The 17097-nt window shown below is 37.2% G+C and overlaps 1 protein-coding gene across 2 annotated transcripts; it reads right to left on the bottom strand.

The window, feature by feature from the left end:
- Positions 1-9: 9 nt before the first annotated feature.
- Positions 10-16889, bottom strand: LOC131439107 (arf-GAP with dual PH domain-containing protein 1-like). Of its 2 annotated transcripts, none has more exons than XM_058609719.1 (4): positions 16325-16889; positions 8245-8470; positions 7325-8103; positions 10-7254 (listed from the first exon to the last, which is right to left on the bottom strand). In XM_058609719.1, the coding sequence occupies exons 1-4, from the start codon at positions 16404-16406 to the stop codon at positions 7190-7192; spliced, it is 1152 nt and encodes a 383-aa protein (XP_058465702.1). In that variant the 5' UTR covers positions 16407-16889; the 3' UTR covers positions 10-7189. The 2 variants fall into 2 exon arrangements, with proteins under 2 accessions (XP_058465702.1, XP_058465703.1); XM_058609720.1 differs by lacking the exon at positions 16325-16889 and adding an exon at positions 8929-9203.
- Positions 16890-17097: the final 208 nt, after the last annotated feature.

The following is a 17097-nucleotide window of genomic DNA, read 5'->3' as shown; positions in this document are numbered from 1 at the left end:
AAACAAAGGTTGTACGAACATTATTTTATTGGTGATTATTCTGCGGATCGTCTTACCTATACAGAAAAACATACGCGACGTTGAGCAACAATCAATCATATTCTTGGTACTGTTGGGTTTACTTATTATTTGGTAAAAACTATGCGCTAAGACATTCGAAACAAACTTTCGATTTTTCGTTGAACGATTCGTCTTTAAGTATTTTCAAACAAAATGCTCAACAACAGTTATACCCAATGCTATTTCTAGTACGAGTGAGAAAGACCGGTCTCTTTTTTGTTTTTTGTTTTGCTTAGTTTCTTTCTGTCAATACAATGGTACAATTGAGTTATTATTGCCTATCTAAAATTTTATCAACTAGGGGTTTACACAATCTAATATTACACGAACCGTTGCTCTTAATCGACTATTGAATAGTTTTTTCATATATCCTTTACTTATTCGTTTCACACTGTCACTAGTAAGATTTATCTGTGTCCACTATCGAAAATACTTTCTAAGACTGATAAAAACGAAAAATAACCTGAAAATAAGGAGCAGAGCATTGCTACCAACCAAACGTGTCCTCCCGGCTGTGGTATGAGTCAAAATTAGAACGACGTGTTTGAATATGGAACCAAACACTCCACAAAATGCAATTATGTTTGAGATATGCTTGATTTTCGCTAAAATTTTATCGATTCAATGAAACATTTAAAAAAAAAAATCTGCTGTTGCCTTCTGAAAAATATTTAAATTTACACATCGTGACATAACACACCTTTTAATAAATCGTGTCTCACTGACACACAGATGGCGCTATCATAGTAAAATACATATGACGTTTATGAAGTACCAACATTTAAATGAAGCTACTTTTGTTATTTTCAAAACAATTTCGTGTGTTAGTTTATCATTGTTTCTTGATGAAAAAAAATTGTACAAGCTCAGTAATAGCTTCAAAAGCGCTCTATCGAAAAAAACATTTGCCGGTCGTACAGACACTGATGATGGCGAAAGTTTTGGTCGTCCAATTGAGGGAGTTACTCCAAAAAACATCGAAAAAGTCCACAAATTGGTTATATCTAATCGTAAACTAGCTGAGCCCGTAAAGATAGCAGAAGGCAGTGTGTTTAAAATTATGCATGAACATTTGACCCGAGAAAGCTGTTCTCAAAATGGGTACCGCGTTTACTCACAGGGGATCAAAAACAATAACATGTTAACTGAACAGATCAGTGTTTGGCTATGTTTGCGAGTAACAAAATCAAATATTTTTACGTCGATATGTGACAATGGATGGAACATGGATCCATCACTACACTCCGGAATCAAAACGATCATCATCTGAGTGGACTGCAGCCGGTGAACCACGTTAGAAGCGTTCAAAAGCACACCAGTCAGCTGGAAAGATTTTGGCTTCAGTATTTTGGTATGCACATGGTATAATCTTCATCGACGATCATGGAAAAACGACCTCATATGTCGTGGAAAAATCACCGAGAAAATGCATCGATTTTCAAGTTGATGGCAACGATAGTTAACTTGAACGAATTACACTTCGATCTGGCACCCAGTTAATTCGATGAGCGTAACATTTGTTTTGCTATAGTTTCAACTAGATAGTTGGTTTGAACATCTGAAATGCCTTTGAATCCATCCTAATTAGGAAATAAACAACTACGTAAGTTGTTACAACCCAGGTAACTGCTGAGAGTATGTCGTTGCTCATTTGTTACAATGACAATTCATAATAGATTTTCTTTTTCCGTACTCCGATGATTGATTGTAGTGTTCCATTACACGTTTATGGCGCCAGTATGATAATTCAAAACTGACAGTTTAGGAAAAAAAAAGCACAATCGATTAGTTTGTACCCATTTTTAACCAATCGGATTCTAAAAAAAAGATAAATGTTTTAGTTGTTTTGCTATCGCGAACTTTTCCGTGTTGTTGTAATTACCCATATCTAGAGCCTATAACCAGAGTGACAACATTTCATCCGTAATGTTGGCAACAATTCTCAACATTTAATCCAAAATGTTGGCAGTTTTGTTAGCTTTACATTGTATTTTAACAGGTCGTTTGCTCGTGTAGAACAAAACTGTCATTCCAAATGAACAGCTGTCATCACTCTGGTTATATGAACTCTAATCTAAAGCTATTTTATCTTGAAGTACAAGATTGATTTGAATAAAATAAAATATGTATGAATTCGAACTTCAAAGTTACAAAGATTTTTTAAAACATATTCAATTTTGAAATTTCAGCAAAAATCGTGGGAAAATTTCAAACCACTTTGCAAATTGAGACAATTTGAACAAATATTCATGTAAAAAATTCAGTCACGATTTTGTAATGAAAATACATGATTTTAATGAGAAATATAGATGAAAATCAATGTTGTTTTTTCTTTGGAACCACAATTTCCGATGAAAACTACATTTTTTCAACTTATTCTACTTAATTTTGAGTTGTATTGAATTTTTTCTTTCATTCGCTCTTCCCATTGTTGTCAAAACACAAAGAGCAAAAGTACCCAAAAAAGTGCCTTATGGAAACTACTTAGAGTCACTTCACCTGGATCTAGGTTATTGAACGTAACTCCGACATTAGGTGGAAAGTACTCAAAATTAGGTAGTTTGGCGGTTCCGAGTACGTTACCACTGAAAAACCACGAGATTTCTACCGATAGTCAATGGAACAAAAGTCAATTGGACTATAAACGAAAACTAATCGGCGATAAAGCTTCCATGAATGTGCCATCAACCAGCTTTAGTCATAAGTTCGGTGACGCCACCAAGAAGAAAAAAGTTAGTTTCAAACCGCAAAAAAACTTGGTTTGATTACTTCTGTAATTTTTACCTTTCATTAAATCAGAAGAATCCAGACACTATACATTCTCTGGTGGTCAAACTCTGAATGTTTTGAAAACAGTTTTTTTTTATTTTGCGCACGTTGTCTTATGTCAGTGCGGTGAATCCTTGAGTAAATCGCAAGAAAGAAGTTTTATACGTACTAAGAGGACCCTGTGTTGCTACACAGCCAAAATATTTGTGGTAGTGTCGTGAAAAAGGAGTTTTTGTGACTACGAACCAATAATAAATGGCGTTATAACTTCTGACGCTGCACAATTAACATGGGTCATCTAAAGTGTTGTGATGAGAAGAAGGGAAAATAACTGTAAACGACAGTTAATGTTGACGTAGTTATTTGAATCAGAGCTAATAAAAATCATTTTCAATTACTCAAAACAGACGAAAGTGGCGAGAAAAAATTGTCACTCTCAGGTCCGCTTGCAAATTCTCAGTTAATTTTTCGAAAGGGCGTATAAGCAAGTGACAGTTTCTCTTTGTTCACATTTTCTTCTATTAATTATCAAGCGGTTTCCACGTTTATCACTCAACTCTGCATGAATGATACCCGAAACTTTCGACTTTCAAACAGAATAGTGATATCAAAGAAAATCTTTTTAATCACATCACAATAATCGAAAGAGAGAGAGTTATTAAAGAGAAACTGTCACTTGCTTATACGCCCTTTTGAAAAATTAACCGAGAATTATAAGAACGAGTTCCATGTCCAGTCAACGACATATAGCTTTATAGTCACAGACTCTTTATAGATTTATAGTCACAGATTTTCATTATATCGATGAAAGAATGAGAATTGAAATTCCACTAATTCTCCCTGCAAACGTAATTTTGGTTTCGTCTTGTCGTAGGGGAACGAGTGACGTTAACATCGATACTCTCTTTTGCGAAATACGGAAGTGCTTCGTCTCTCTTCGTTTGTTTACGAATGAGACGGCGAGAAAACGAATATGACGCTGTTGGATATGTTGATTCTTTCATTGTGAATGCGTGCCAATTTTAAGCTCTGATTTGATTATTTGGGTATCATTTTGATTTTTGTGTTCCACATATACTTACTTGCAGGGCTTTCTGGTCACTTTTTCCCAAAAGGCACACCAGTGCACAAATTTTTGTAGCTCCTCCACTATATTTAAAGGAGAAAATATTGAAGTCTTCTCTTTTCATTATTATAGAACACAAAATTTCAGAGAAAAAGAGTAACTGAGCTTTCATTTAGGGCTTATTGTTATTAAATAGTATATTTCGTTGATAATATACGTAAAAAAATTAAAGACGCTTCCAATTTTTAATGAAGTTTTTCTCATAAACCTTTTCTCGTTCACGAACTTTACTGTTTGGGTCAATGACAGAATGATAATTTTTAGATAAACATAAATCCACATACTGCAACTTTTTTTTAGTAAAGCTTTAGAATTTTCATTTAGAATTGGAACAAACTTTTGCTCATATTGTGGCGCTGCTGGTGGACGGATTTGGAAGTTCTTGACGCCCACGTGTCGGGAATTTTGTCAGCTTCACGTATGATTTTTGACATTCCGCTAATCGACTGTGCGTTGTAAACAATCAACATGGAAGCCGAAAGAAGGGAAAAAATTGTGCACAGTTATTTGGAAAATCCATTGTGGTCTGCATCTAGGCTAGCTAAACAGCTGAAATTGCCCAGAAATACCGTATGGCGCGTTATCAAACGGTATAAGGAAACATTGGCGACGATTCGGAAGCCTCAAGCCAATCGTCGGAGTGGAACTGTCGACCGGAAACTGCGTGGTAAGATATTGAAGACGATTAAGAGGAATCCTAATCTGTTGGACTGTGATTTGGCCAGAAAATTCGGTGCTGCCCATAGTACCGTGAGGAGAACTCGACTCCGGGAAGGAATCAAGTCGTATCGAGCTAGCAAACAGCCAAATCGTACCATAAAACAGAATTGTGTGGTCAAAATTCGTGCTCGAAAACTATGTGACCAGGTGCTGACCAAGTTCAACGGGTGTCTTCTGATGGACGATGAAACCTATGTCAAGGCTGACTTCTGGCAAATCCCAGGTCAAAAATTTTTTGCCGACAAATTTGCAAGAAAATTTATGATTTGACAGAGCATTTGCAGCTGTGGCAAAAAAACGAAAGTTTTCGTTACAAATAAGACAATGACATCGGAACTATACCAAAAAGAGTGTCTCCAAAAACGAATTTTGCCGTTCATTCGATCCCACGACCATCCCGTAATGTTTTGCCCAGATTTGGCAAGCTGTCATACAAAGCAAAGTCGTTCAAGAATGGTATGCAGAGAAAGGGGTCAAGTTTGTTCCGAAAAACCTTAACCCACCCAACTGCCCCCAGTTCCGCCCTATGAAGAGGAGACTCAAGGTAAAGGGAAAGGTTGTCAAAGACATCAATCAGATGACGACCTGGTTGAATAAGATAACTAAAACGATGGACGAAGAAGGTATTCGCCGCCTAATGAGCCGTCTTACAGGAAAAATTCGAGAATTCCTTCGAAACCCTGACGAATAATTTTATCCGCATTTTTTCTTAAAAGTATGAAGAAAACGCTACATTTGTATAAAAAAAGATCGTGAATTCAATAATAAATAACTGAAATACAGGCAACTGTCTTTGTTCCAATTGTATCTGAAGCCAGCTTTAGAAGAGAAGCTCTTTGTGAAGTCATTATTAGGCTCATCTGCGAATATTCTCTCTGGAATTCGACCTGCATAGTATCGAGTATGACAACGTTAATTACAAAATCCCTTTCAGGTGCGTGTACATGAACTTCCCCCGAAGGTCAGTGATCATTTCATTTGAGAAAATACGACGCAGTACAAAGAAATTCTTTCCACCGAAAGGGAACTATGCTACTGCTTGAGGCAATTCCATCTTATGTAATTTGTGGTCAGGGCGGAAGGCATCCTTGTAAATCGTTGGTTACCTATGAAAGTCGCGATGATTACGCGACAGTTTCGTGAACAACCTGCACACAACGGTAAACCCTGCACTGAAACTGCGAAAAGGACATCTTCAACCAAAGACAGCCAGCTACTTCGTTTAGAATCAGGTTCGAAACTGACTTGAATTTCAATTTACGTTTAGTTGAAACTAGGTGCGAAATTGGCTTCAATCAAACGATTTGACAGCGGTTTATGTTAAAACTGAATTAGATTTGGTATCAAGCGAAAACGACTTAAATGAGCGTGTGTGGTGACCGTGATCGCTGCAATTGGGATGTGCTTTAAGTTAGATTATAATGGCTTTTTGCAATGCCATCCGCGTAAAATGTTCTAATAAAAGTGGCATTTCATAAATCTACTACTTTTTCTTCAAGCCAGAACATTTACATCTCCGTCGCAGATTTCATTTCACGGCTTCTTTTGACTCATTTTCACGGGGAGGACACGTTTCCAACATCGTCCAGAAGCTAACCAAACGGTCCCAAAACGGGTTTGACTAAATCCCTCATCCCTTGATTCTGCTTGTCAACTTCGTTTATTTCGGTGGTAAAAAGTTCTAAAATAAGAATAAATAATCCTTATTTCATATTTATGATTAAAAATCAGACTTTTAACTTCTATCTGTGTACGAGGGTGTAAAGCTTTGTATAAAAATTATTCCTATATTGATCCGATTCGTCTCGTCTGCCTGCGATTTGTATTTATGTTATTTGGCAAAAATAGGCAGTGTTGGAGTGTAGTACGTCGTTCGGCACGTGAGCTGCTAGTTGACGTCAAGTCCTCTGACCACCCGGGGACGATTGATTAGCTTTGATTTCACACACGTACACACACACACACTTACGAACAAATATGTATAAAATAATCAATTCTAGTTCTTCCTCCTTTACCTGGTTTCAATACGATTATTTGCTAATGTCGTCATCAATAAGTTACCTAATATTATGGTGATCATTATTTCAATTTTAAATATAGAGCTTTACAAGCAAGTAATTGGAAGAAAACAATACAATATTAAATTTTTAAACAAGGATGCCAGTGGCGTACAAATAACCCCTAGGTTGCGAAAGTTTATGCAACCCAACATAAACATGCAGTATGCAACTATATCGGTGACTGAATTCAACTTTTCTACGATCCCTATTATCTATATCGCTGCTCGAATCCGTCTACACACTTACAAACTAAAGTCCTTCAACAACGATTGTAAATTAACTGTTTTAGATTTTGCTTTCTCCGTGCTATTATTCGTAGCATAATATGGACACAGAATTCTATCCTGCATACGATCACGGGACAGAGTCTCGCGACACGAAAGCTTTCTATTACGTAATGCATTGTTTTTACTTAAACTAATTCAAGCTAAACAAATAGAAGCATTAAAAGTTATTACCTGCCGGTGAAGATGTTAATCGAATTGGTTCCACCCCGTTTGCGAATGAGTCGTGCGGATACTGAAATGAGAACAGAAAACAGCACATAAACACCCAACTATACACCGTTGGAAAACGGATGGCATCATACTTGAACTATCCTGCGGACTGAGCGGCCGTTCCAGCACCTTTTGGATAACCGTCATCCACTCGTCGCGGTCCTGTTCGCTATGTGACGACAAATTATACGTCCGTTCGGGTGTGAACAGTGTAAAACTAAAACCCTGATCTTTCGCGCCAACCGGTGCCCCTATCCGAATGCTGTAACCATCCAACTGATTGCCGAGAAAGATTTCCCCTTTCGGGTTTGCATCCAACGGATCATCGTGGTACATTAACTTGCGATCGTCCAACGTAAACCACCGTCTCTTGTAGCTGTCGGTTGTTCTTGGTCCCGTTTTCAGCAGCCAGCCTTCCCGGGCAAAATCATGCGTCAAGTAATCCACCAGATCACACTCGGAAGCGCTCGGATATGCTATCTGTAGCCGGTGCAGTTTGGCGCACCGTATCGCCATGTACCAGTTGTTGATCTCCTTCGGATCGTCGTGGTACACGTAAATGTGCCGAGTCGTACCGTCCTTCATGAACGTCAACTGCAGCGAGTTGGGATTGCCGAGTTTGGCCGGTGCGTACACCACGTTCAGTTCGGAAATTCTTAGGATTGCCTTTGGTTCGCGTTTCTCCTTCACGTAGTAGCGCAGTGTGTCATCCGCCTCGGAAAGCACAAACTTGCGCAACTGGTAGCGACTGTCCTCCTTGCCACGCTTCATCAAGAAACCTTCCATGTGCCCGAAGGTGTAGATCGGCCGTTCGTTCATGCAAAACTCGAGCCGCTCGTACTTGGCCCGGATCCACTGTTCGATTAGGATTCTGGAAGAGATCACCGAAAAAAAAATAAACAATTATCTTACAATAATAATAGGTTAAGATCGACGCAATCAATCAGAAAACTTAATGTTCTAACAGAATAAATTACTCGGTACTTAATAACTCCACACATCCGATACTCACTGCGGATCGTTCTCCCTCGGGCGTCGATAGCAAGCTGGGACCCGCTGTTCGTATTTCATCTTCGATGCCTTATTTCCAACCTCGATCATCCGCTCCAGCTGGCTGTCTTCCCATTTGTCCAGCTTCAAGTGTTTGACTTTGGAAATGTGGGCGCCCATATTCCGATGGACGGCGCAGCATCGGGTGCACAAAAAGATTCCAATGTTGTACGAGGCCCACTCGGGATCTAGTGCCAAAGCGAATCGAGAGTAGAAAGGGAAAATTTAGATAAAGTGTTTTTATTTTATTGTATTCTTTTCGTAACTGCTGCGGATGGAAGTGATTTATTCTAATCGCTTTCTGGTGGTCGCCGACTACGGCTACAACTAGAAGGAAGGGCATGCAAAAGCATAAGACTAAAAGCATTTCTAAAAGATGAAGGTAATGATCATATTGCCTTTTGTTACTGGTTAAGATACGCCACCTAACGGACATTATCTCATTTCGGATTTGCATATTTCATTGAAAGAAACTATCAAGATGCTGTACAAGAATAATTTTTGCCTTTTAGAAGGACCAAATTGTGGAATTCTCTACGATATTTAGCACAGTTCGGAACATTTTTCTCGAACGATTTTCGCACAGCGAAAAGTGAACGAAGCAAATCAAATTATTTTGGATTTTCACTAAACTGATGATTTTTACCTTCGATTTGCAAAGAAGTAATCTTAATAGTCCTTTATATAATATTGTCCACTTTTCGTTTCTCGTTTTCTTTCTCTCTCTTCTTTCTTCGACCAGCAGCTCTGTTGTATGATGCAATCGCTCTTGTTTGAGTTGAAACTAACTTTGCGTACAAACCGCAACACATCCGCTCGCAGTGCCAAATGATGCGAAACTGGTTTAATACGTCTTCTCGCCTTAACGACCGGAAGGCAATTGAGAACTACGACCAGAGATGACAGGTAAAAATTCCAAATGTCTTCAGACAGGGTTGCAAAAGTCTGTATATCCGAAAATAAAAAAATTTTCTATAAAGTATGATACGCTAAACTGACTTGGCGAGCAAAAAAAGAAACGGTGGTGACAATTTCAAAAGTCTGTAAATTTTGACGAAAGTCTGCGAAAAACTCGATTTTCAAAGTCTGCACAACAAAAAATGTCTGCAGTAGTATGCCCGAAATCTGCAGATTTACAGACATATCTGCAGATCTGGCATCTCTGTCTACGACCTGAGCATTTGAGGTTTTTAAACACGCAGAAGGTGCGCTCTCCGATGCCGCTGTTCGAATGCGTCTTCTCGCCCCGACGTCTGATTCCATCCAACGCATAAGAAGCAATGATCGATTTTCGATCACGGTTCCCCTTTTATAACGTTCAGTTGAAGATATGTGTCTGACTACCTCGAAATCGTCGTCCTTGCGCGAAAAACCCAAGCAAAAGTAAAGAGTTTTCCGCGTTGTTTTAAAATTTTCAGAAAACTTGATTTTTGAGTTGTTAGAGGTTATCTCACACTGTTCAAAATATTATCCTAAATGCCTGATCATATTTTTGATGAAATAGTGAAAGAATTATGTTGCTGCCATTAAGACAAGTTGAGATATGCACGATTAAATTCTACCCATTCTTTCATATGGTTAATTTTGAAAAGGCGCCCCATAGTAAAATAAGTCGTATTCAAGACAAAGAAACGCGGTGAGCGATATTCCAGTGCTCCATGATGGAAAACTACTCGACGAACAAAATCTTTCATTCTTCTACTTTCCGATGCCGTGCTCGGTTTCTCCCTTCCTTGTTTGGTTCTAGTGAAACCGTAGAACAGAATGTGTCAGGTTCCTTTGCGCATCCCTGTATTACCAAAATTGAGATTTTTACAGAGTCAACATTTTAAGACAAAATTGTTCGATTTTAAAACCTTTATCCGTAGGAAAAAAAAACTTGATTTATTTGCTTTTGTAAGATCAACTTTCTGGGGTTTACAAAAAAAAGTCCCAGAAATATTTTTCAAAAAAATTTGTTTCGAGATTACACTAAATCTCGACGTTTCATGTAATTCTAAGACTTATGGCTTCAAAAAAATTTTTTTCGGTTTGGGAAATTTCATGTACCCCACCACCCCCCTTTCCATTAATTTTTCAAGATCTATGAAAATTCCTCTAAATAGATGAAGAAGGATTTTTTTTAGATTAGCATAACTTTTCTCATACAAATAAGTAACGCAAATGTCAAGCACTTGGTTTGAAAAATGATGCCAAGTATGAGACGTAAACACTGAAGCATGCTTTTTGTGAACTGCTCGACCCATTCTGAATTAATTGGTGTCAAAAATGAGCCCAAATTAGTGTCAAAAATTATTTAATAAAAAGACAAAAAAAAATTCATGAGACTGTTTTGAAGAAAGAGAATAGCGTAATCACACCACTAAGTGGATTAAGAAGGGATTCAAAATTCTCTCGTGGAGTAGTCAGAAAGAAATTAGAAAGTACGAATTCTTCATGATGAACTTTCCGCTAGTTTTTAGCCAGTTTTATTTCAACACAACCCAACTAATTTATCTTCTATGTGAAATCTTTCTACAGTTGATCTGATTCTAGCAGATCAATGTAACTGACTTTGGTTCAGATCATCTACCAATAACATTCAAGGTTTCAAATTAAGCAAATAATTAATTCAATTAGTTATACATTCTACCACATTAGAACTAATCGGCTAGGATACAGATCTCATATCGAAAGCAATGTAAACCATGAAATTGTTTTGAGAAATATCGATACAGCCATACATAATTTAAGTCATTATATTATTAAAGTTAGGAGTCTACCAGCTCCAAAAACTGAGACTAACTTGAATTCTTCTTCATTTACATCAATATCAACGTTCTTGTGATCTTACTATGGAATAGTTGAGAACCTTAAAAAAATAAACATAGATTCACTATACAAATCAATCCATATTCTAAATCTTTCCAATAATCTATACTAGTCCTCAGAAACCAGTTTCACAAGTATTGTCTCAAGCATACGATATCCGATGAAAATGAAATTTATGGCCACTGACCGTCAGCCTATCGATACAAATTCATATGACTTTTGCTGCCATTTTCAAGTGAAGCTCCCAGAATTCATCGTCAGTTGAATAATCGTACCAAGTCATTTGAAGTTTTGCTTGCTCAGTTTCAAGTGCTAAGTAGTCTAGCTGCTTCATTGTCTTCGCTGTTGGTAGTGAGCTCGAATGAATAGAATTATAAATCGGAGTCAAGTATTAAAAATGAAAACTGAAGGAGGAAACTATTAATTTATGTGTATTCAGAAATTGATTTTAAACTACCTGGTTTGTCTTTCATCTATTATCTTGAACCAATTCGAATGTTTACATAAACCACATTTGAAGGCCGCTCTCACACTATTGAAAGAGATATTTTGTTACTTCAACAGATCAATTGACGGTGGTTAAACTGAGCTTTGATTTGAAGAGATATTCGATTGAAAAACTGAATGCTGCCGGCTCGGTACGTCAGCGAACGTTGTGTGTGTGTCAGAGTGTGAAGTTTACTGCAGTAGAGTGTTTGTCAGTATGTTTCACATTCGGTTTCAATTGAATTGAATGAAGTTTTACTGCACTGGTCTCAAGATGACATTACTGAGAAAAATTATGATCCAATGTTTCCCAATGTTTCCTTGAGACTTTGTCATCAATTTTGCAAAAGTTTTGAATACTTATTGGCTTTCATTGTGCTGTTATTGATAACTAAGAAAGCTCTGATGCTTGCTGGTTGATTTAAAACTGCCGTTAAACCTTTAAAAATCTTTATTTTTACGTTTCGTCTTTGACTCATCAGTGCAGAGCAGTTCAAATTGAACTGCTTAGTGCTAAACTCGGCAGTTCAACTTGAACCGCTAAGCAGACGTACAGTTTCTGCTACTTACAGAACACTTTTTGTTTTGCAACGAAGTGCAATGTCTTTTCTGACGTGCCGAACGAAAACGTGTTTTCGACTATTTCTGGCCGATGCAGGTATGGTCATTTAGGGGTTAGCCAAATTTTGTGCTAGGACGAGTTTAGCACTAAGCAGTTCAATTTGAACTGCTCTGCACTGATGAGTCAAAGACGAAACGTAAAAATAATGAAAACGGTTATGTGCCCTAGCACAAAATTTGGCTAACCCCTAAATGACCTTTAAAAATCGTTGGACGAGACATGGGGTTTTGGAACAATTTCCAATGGAATCCTGTATGGTAAATTGTTTCAACACTTTTACTGAACATCTAGCTTAAACCCAAAATTGGGTTGTGTCTCCTACTTTACACTTGTTGAAAAAAAAAATCATGATGCTAACAACTGTTACTCATATATGAACTAGTAATATTTTTACCGGTTTTCCACTAAAACTCCCGACTTTTTTTTGATTTTACCGATCACTTGCCACCATGTGTTTTTAATGGACACAATTTGAGAATTTGAAAAGCCTCTCAGCCAATGTTGCCAAAACCAAAATGAATAGCAATTCATATGAAAGTTTTAATCTGCAGAAATTGAGTTCGGGATTTTTCGAACTATTTCGGTTGCACAACCATTGTTTACACTTGATGTTTACTTCGTTTACAGATTAAAGTGAACGGTAATCAACTAAAATCATCATTATTCGGACAACACTTTTATTTGCAGTTTCAAAATCGAATACTTGCTTATGTCAATTTCAACCAATTTCGGGTTGGTCCAAAACTGACTCTAAAGGCAGTTCGGGCTTAAAAAAGATACATTTGTCGGCTTCGGGCCAGGTACTTGTGACGATTTTCTCATTTTAAACAGATACGGGTCAGGTTCGGGTTCAAAAATTTAGTCGGGTTTTAGTTTTTTTTCGGGTTCTGATCGGGTATGGATGAAAATTTTTTTTATCGGATGCAGGTCGGGCTCGGATTTGGAAGCAAAATTATTCTCGAGTTCGGGTCGGGTACAAGTAAAAGTTTTTTTAAAAAACTTTACCCGACTATCTCCAATCATCACATGCGTTTTTTCCCGTCTAGTCATGTCATAATATCGATCAATTAATTGAGTAATCGATTAATAACCCAAATATTCGAGTAATATTTAATCGATTAGTTTGAAACTTATATTCAAAACTTCAAAAAATCCCATAACAATAATCGAATAAATAAATGAGAAATCGATCAATAGCCCGGATAATCGATTAAAATTTGATCGAGTAGTTTTGAAATGATACTCGATTATTGAATAATCAAGTAATTCAAAAAGTACGACATCCCTAATTCCGCCTGTCCTGGCATGGTACATCTAGGGATGCCGGATTTTTCGAACTACTCGATTGTTCAACATGCGAGTATGATTTTCAAACTATACATTATTCGATTATTATTAATCGAATATTAGTTTCAAACTTATCGAATAAATATTACTCGATTATCTAGGTTATAAATCAATTATTCGATTAATCGATCTATGCCATGACATCACTAGGTACAATATCAGATTAATTGCTAGTGTGAAAAGCTAAGGAGCATTTTGAAATGTCATTTAGGGGTTTTGGTACCTCATGGGTACCGGTTTGTGCAAAAGTACACATGACTTATTTCAATTTTTTACGTTTCGCCTTCGGCTTGTAAATAGCAAGTACTTTACGTCTGCTTAGCGGATTATGTTGATCCGTGACGTGGCATTAGCAGATCAACATAATCTGCTATTTGCACTGATGAGCCGAAGGCGAAACGTAAAAAATTGAAATAAGTCATGTGTACTTTTGCACAAACCGGTACCCATGAGGTACCAAAACCCCTAAATGACTACAACCTATTGGCGGTCAGAATATCGTCAGTTTGTTTCGTTCTTTCGGGACGTCAGGAAAGACCTTACACCTCGGTGTAAAAAAAAGTGACTAGTAAATAGCAAGTACTTTACGTCTGCTTAGCGGATTATGTTGATCCGTGACGTGGCATTAGCAGATCAACATAATCTGCTAATTGCACTGATGAGCCGAAGGCGAAACGTAAAAAATTGAAAGATTTTCAAATGTGTTTTCGAGATACTGGCTATAAAAATCAAAGATATGGAATTTTTTCGTGAAGCACATTAGTCCCTCATTCCAAGTAACAATTCGAATGCCTTATGGTTTTGATTATAATTTATAGGAGTTTTGTAATTGATATTTCAATCACTACCTGTTTGTTTTGACAAGTAATATCATAGTTTTCAAAGCTTCTATGAAACCCTTTACCTAGACTAACAACTGGACTAAAAATAAAACAATTTGTACTAATTTAAGCACTGACGAGCCGAAGGTGAAACGCAAAGAAAGTTGAATTTGTACTAGAATAAAACCATGCAAACACTCTTAATATTGCTTTCAAATTTTCTTTAAAACATTATTGTCAGTTAAATTCTTTCATAAATCTAGTTTTGTGTGTGTGTGTGTGTTTTTGTGTGCGTTGAGGACAGTTTCACTCAGAGCAAATTTGAGGGTACTAAAGTACATTTATGACATATTTGTTGTGGGCTATTTGATTTATTGCTTCTTAGGTTAAGTGTAATTTGCATTAAAGAAAACTTCATGGCCGCCATTATGATGTTCTTTGTCGTAGCCTTTATTAACATCAAATAAACTTCGAAATACAAAAACGAGGTAATGTGATAGACGTTCATGACTCATTTTCAGAAAAAGTTTTAACGCCACGAAATAGTTTTATACAAAAATGACGATGAATCACAACAAATAATCCTGGAGACTTTCGCACAAACGGTATTTATTTCAAGGCGATTTAGTTATAATTCTTATTTTTATCCATACATTCAACAAAAGCGCATGAAGTTTTTACGTTCGGAAAATCCTCAAACTTGTAAATAAAATCTAATATATTCTTACTGATTGCATTCAAAGCAGACATGACACACAGTCAAGAAAAATATGATCAAAATGACAGTTTATTCATAGCGGAATTCATTCCATCCGAATAAATTAAATTTTGATGGTAAAGCTGATTTCAAAATTTTCTTGAATTTGGAGTTTTAACGCAGGTTTATGCTGATTCTTCACTTTGTTTTATAAACTTTATGAAGAATGGGTTCACTTGGCAGAAACATGCTCTTATAGAGGTTTTCAGTAGGCTTTTGTGGAATTTAAAGTTTTAATGCATGATTTATTATGTAGCATTGGAGACAGCTACAAGTTTTTATTCATATTAAAATTCTTACTTGGGATAGTCGCATAGTTGTTCCACATGTTTTGGAAACTCTCGGCCATATAATCGAAGAACGGATGAAGAAAAGTGTCTAAGAAAAACGATGAATCTTCTGCGTTCTGCTATGTTTATGCTTTGTAGCCCTATGTTTCTAAAACATGCTAAGCCTACCAATAAACAATTGCTGACAATTAATTCGATTGCGATCCGTTCCGATGGCGCTCAAACTATCTTGACGTGGCTTTCGTGGTAATTACATCTTCTTTAGAAGTAGGTTATTGCCTGTCATCATCATTACTTACTGCGTCAGTATCAAAGAAGTTTATGGCCAACCATAAACACTACTAATGGATTCGAGCAGCATACCGTTGTAGGTGGAGTGATGCCATTGATTTTACGATTACTTTCACGCATCAGGCATACGCAACGGTATTCGGCATTGGTGGCTCGTATAAAGTGAGAATCGAATTAAAAAAAATATTACTATAAATCATTGCTTTCAGACCTCCCTTCTACGCAACGAAACTTGCTGAAACACTACGTCGGTCCGGAAATATCGAGCGAACTGGTAGAGAAAATATTCGTACTAAATAATTTGTTTATGCCATGCAAAGATCTCACTCTGGCAACATGTTCCAACTATTATCTTTGAATAACAAACTAGCCAAGGCAGACAAGAAGGAAAAACCAAAACAAAACCCGTCATTCCTTTTCTCGACACGAACACCGATGCAAGCCATGAGTAAGGGGAAGCTAGTGAAAATGATGTGCACTCTCTTGCATTCCTCAGTTCTACGTCTTGTGTTTCATTTCTCCCCTGCCGCTTTCGATGGGCGATAGACAGTACGAAAAAGGCCATTGATATTTTGGTTTCGTTCATATAGTTAAATAAGCCATTGTAAAACACTTACGTTTGGCCGCACAATCTGCACATTCGTTATTACCGTCGATCTGCAGTAACCGATGAAGAATTTTCTCGTTTTGATCAGCCATAATTATTTCGCTGTTCGGCCCAGAACCGCCAATTTTGAAAAATTATTTTTGTTTTCGGAAGTAGTAGAACTATCACCACTGGCCCTGGGGGGATTTTCCCATGAACAATATTTTCTTTGGACGCCCACCGTAACAAATTGTCGCACTTATCCTCCAGCCTCCACGGTGGAGGTCTAGTGCCTCTTGTGAGCTAGTTTTTTTTCACTTCTTAGCACACGCCTAAAAACAACACGCTATCTTCTTTTCACTTTTTCCGAACACAAACATTAAATTTCCATTACCCGTAGAAGCATCGGAACAGCAGACTGGTTTAGACTGCATCGATTGCCATTTTGCGTTCCAATTATTGCGAAAACTGCACTAAATTACACTAGTATTTCTTTTTTCGGTTGCCACACTTAATGCGTTTCACTCCACTTCTTGCTGTGTTGAATGAATTTTTCACTCTCCTTGCCGAATAGACAAAATTCTTGCGTACAAGAGTCCCGTTTTGACAATCGCACGACGGATTGAGCATAGAAATGGCATAAAATCTATGCTGACTTTATGCGCGTAGCCTGTCTATATAAAAGCAGAGCCTATGCCTCATGGACCAAACAGACAGCACTTCATCGTAGTGAGAAAGGGTACACGGAAAATAAACACTACCTATTATTGGACTTCTTTTTACTTAATTTTGAGTTCTTTTGAA

This window comes from Malaya genurostris, chromosome 3, assembly GCF_030247185.1.
Source record: "Malaya genurostris strain Urasoe2022 chromosome 3, Malgen_1.1, whole genome shotgun sequence".
NCBI lineage: Eukaryota > Metazoa > Arthropoda > Insecta > Diptera > Culicidae > Malaya > Malaya genurostris.
Note: the sequence above shows the minus strand (reverse complement) of the source record. Positions and strands in the feature narration are given on the sequence as shown.

Coding starts and splice junctions, on each gene's coding strand:
- LOC131439107 (XM_058609719.1), bottom strand. CDS start 16,406: ATGGCTGATCAAAACGAGAAAATTCTTCATCGGTTACTGCAGATCGAC. Junction 8,471..16,324: donor TGCAGATTGTGCGGCCAAAC/GTAAGTGTTTTA, acceptor CTTTGGCACTAG/ATCCCGAGTGGGCCTCGTAC. Junction 7,255..7,324: donor CAGTCCGCAGGATAGTTCAA/GTATGATGCCAT, acceptor TTCTCATTTCAG/TATCCGCACGACTCATTCGC.